At 35.9% G+C, this 3,094-nt stretch overlaps 1 protein-coding gene across 1 annotated transcript; it reads right to left on the bottom strand.

The window, feature by feature from the left end:
* Positions 1-1,089: 1,089 nt before the first annotated feature.
* Positions 1,090-2,772, bottom strand: LOC140985649 (caffeic acid 3-O-methyltransferase 2-like). Its single transcript, XM_073453521.1, has 4 exons — positions 2,288-2,772; positions 1,901-2,211; positions 1,694-1,758; positions 1,090-1,569 (listed from the first exon to the last, which is right to left on the bottom strand). Exons 1-4 carry the CDS (start codon positions 2,677-2,679, stop codon positions 1,279-1,281), a joined length of 1,059 nt encoding a protein of 352 aa, XP_073309622.1. The 5' UTR covers positions 2,680-2,772; the 3' UTR covers positions 1,090-1,278.
* Positions 2,773-3,094: the final 322 nt, after the last annotated feature.

Here is a 3,094-nt window from a genome sequence, read left to right as displayed (position 1 = left end):
CCACACTTTTTTAAGTGGTTCACATTTAAAGCCGCTCGAGAAAATTTTCAACTGCCTGAAAACGTTTGAAATTTTTTTATAAAAAACCGTTGTCTTTCAACTGGTTTTTCTATAAATTTGTTGTCAATATTACATTTTGTGACCGTTTAAGTTAAATCCGTCGCTAAAATTAGCGACGGTTGTACTATACAGTCGCTAATTTAAATCTTGCGACGGTTAAAGTATAAGCGACGGTTTTACAAGAACTGTCGCTAAGTTTAGCGACGATGTTTTAAAACCGTCGCTAATTTTAGCGATAGTTTTGGTAATACCGTCGCTGATCTAAAATTGGCGACGGTTTATACTTAATCGTCGCTATATTTAGCGACGATTGTTAATAACTGTCGCTAAATATAGCGACAGTTCATGTAAATGCGTCGCTAATTTTAAATCGGCGATAGTTAGAAAAATAACTGTCGCTTTTTGCGACGGTTAAAGTCAAAACTGTCGCAAACTGTTTATAAATATCCCCATCCTCGGTCCATTTTCTACCATACCACTTCACAACACTTAAAATTTTTCTCCCTTATACAGTTTTAGTTTCGATTTTCTCTTTAAATTTTAATAAATTTTTAAAATCAAGAATATAGTATTTTCGACGGTAAATCAAGAATATAATTTGTATATTAGATTGTGAGTTTTTTTGTAAATTTATTAAAATATTAAAAGTGAATTTTTTTTTAATTTTACTGAATAAATTAGCGACGGAAAGCATACAAAACCGTCGCTAATATTAGCGACGAAGTTTATAGAACACCTTCGCTGTTTAGCGACCGTTAAAATTACGACCGTCGCTAATTTTAGCGACGGTTAACGATGATGTCCGTCGCGAATTAACCGTTGTCTTTTAGCGAATGCTTTAACCACAGGACCTTTAACAACGGTTTTATATACCTACGACAACGGTTTTTCACCGTCGTCTTTAGACGTCTACGACAACGGTTTTTTCAAAAATGCATTATGTCTCATGGAAAAGGTTCTTTCAAGTATGGCTTTTCCATCATGATGTATAAGCACCCGTTTCATAGGTGTATTGAATTCAAAATAGTCTTTTGAATAATATGAAAGTCTCTAAGATTATTATAGATACGATGTAAGATCAATCGTAAGAGTACTACAATGCCTAAAAAGGCTTCAATATTCATTATTGTTTGCACGTTAACAAGATCATAAAAAGATAGAAGGGGCATAGCAAGCCCAAATGTTTATTATAAAACTGTAATTCAACCCAATATTTCTTTACTTATAAAACTCCATGACCGAGAGTGGGGGAACACAACAAACTGTTCGTGATTCTTTGAATCCTGCTTGCTTTGCCAATGCATGAAATTCCTTTTCCGTCCTCTCCTTCCCACCGGGATTATACGCTAGCATAACCACATCAACTTGGAAATTGCATATTTGCCCTTCGCCTGGGGTCTCTGAAAGGATACGCTCCACAACAATTATTTTTCCGTTATTTGGAAGTGCTTCATGGCATCTCTTCAATATTTTTAAGCAATGTATATCGCTCCAGTCATGAAGAATCCACTGTGGACATAATCATAAAAAAAGTTAAAGAAACAATTTAGACAAATAAAATATTGTGGAAAAAAATAAGTTGTTTAATTATATATATTGAATAAAATATATTTTTATTGTGATACAATTTCACCTTCATGAAAATGGCATCGCCTTTGGGAACACGGACGAACATGTCTCCGCCCATGTGCTCCACGCCTGATCAATACAAAAAAACCGGCCAAATAAGTTTCGCATAAACCATTTAATTAAAATAAAAGGTGGCCTCCAAACAGAAATATTTCAATGTCACCACTTTAAAATACATGATCAAGAACCAACACATATATTTTATGTATACCTGCATAAGATGGTGCGTCTCGAACAACATGGGGCAAATCAAAGTTAATGGCCTTTATAGTTGGATGCTTGGATAGGATCATGTGCAGGGAAACACCGATTCCACCTCCAACATCGACCAAAGTCCCCAGTCCCTCGAATCCCTCATACGTGTCTACAATTTTTTTCATAAAAATTGTGGCAGAATTGGACATTGCACTATTAAAAACCTCGTTAAATCTAGGATCTGTGCCCTGATACTCGAATGGGTTCATTTTATATGCTTTTTCAAAAGGAACTCCCCCCCCGAAAATTGCATCTTTCAAGTGGTACCTACTCATACAATTATTAATGGTTAATTACATGCATATATCAAACGTGTAGAGATTAATAAATAATTGACACTTGCCAAGTCTCCAAGTGAACCCTGTCCTGATTCATGATCAACAAAGGGGCTAGAGAAACTCCATCGTCATTCTTGGTGTAAAACTTGCAGACCGGAGCCAAGGAATATAGCCGCTCAATGCCGCCGTCAGGCAGGGTTTTCACTCTGCAATTTAAAATAGAATAGCCTGCGAGCAGACGGAGGATTCTGTCCACCATGTTATGCGCCTCTGGATTGTTTGTGGGAATTTCCGCGGCGAGTTCTGAGGGCGAAATAAAAGCGTCGGGCCCCTTGTTCTTCATGAGTTCAAGGAGGTCGAGCTCCAGCGCCACTTTGAGGACATTAGGTAGCACAGAAGCAGAGGCCAGTTGCATGGCGAATAAGAAAGAAGCCTCCTCTTCCATTTTAAGACTCATTTTTCCTGAAGGCGGGCTTGAAAACAAGGAAGCAGTACTGTGTTGGTAGGTGTGTGCATATGCAGAGAAACATATTTATAGTAGCTTGGCCTGTAATAATTGCTTTTAAGTTTATATATATATATATATATATATGTTAATTGCCAGGACAAAAAGATTATATTAATGAAAAAGAGATTAACTTTTAATTTCGTATATATCATATCACAAAAATAAACTTAAAAGGAATTATTACAGGCCAAGCTACTATAAATATGTTATATATATATGATGTATTTGTTTATTTATTATTCAGTAGTACTACGGCGAGGAAAATACATTATAAAATAGTACACATAAAAATCATTAATTGATGGTCAAATTACGTATTTGTTAAGGCACATATTCATTAAAATCCACGCCGCCCGATAGAGAG

The sequence above is a fragment of the Primulina huaijiensis genome, chromosome 10 (genome assembly GCF_012295235.1).
Source record: "Primulina huaijiensis isolate GDHJ02 chromosome 10, ASM1229523v2, whole genome shotgun sequence".
NCBI classification, from domain to species: domain Eukaryota; kingdom Viridiplantae; phylum Streptophyta; class Magnoliopsida; order Lamiales; family Gesneriaceae; genus Primulina; species Primulina huaijiensis.
The sequence above is the reverse complement of the archived record's forward strand: the minus strand, read 5'-3'. Positions and strand labels throughout refer to the sequence as shown.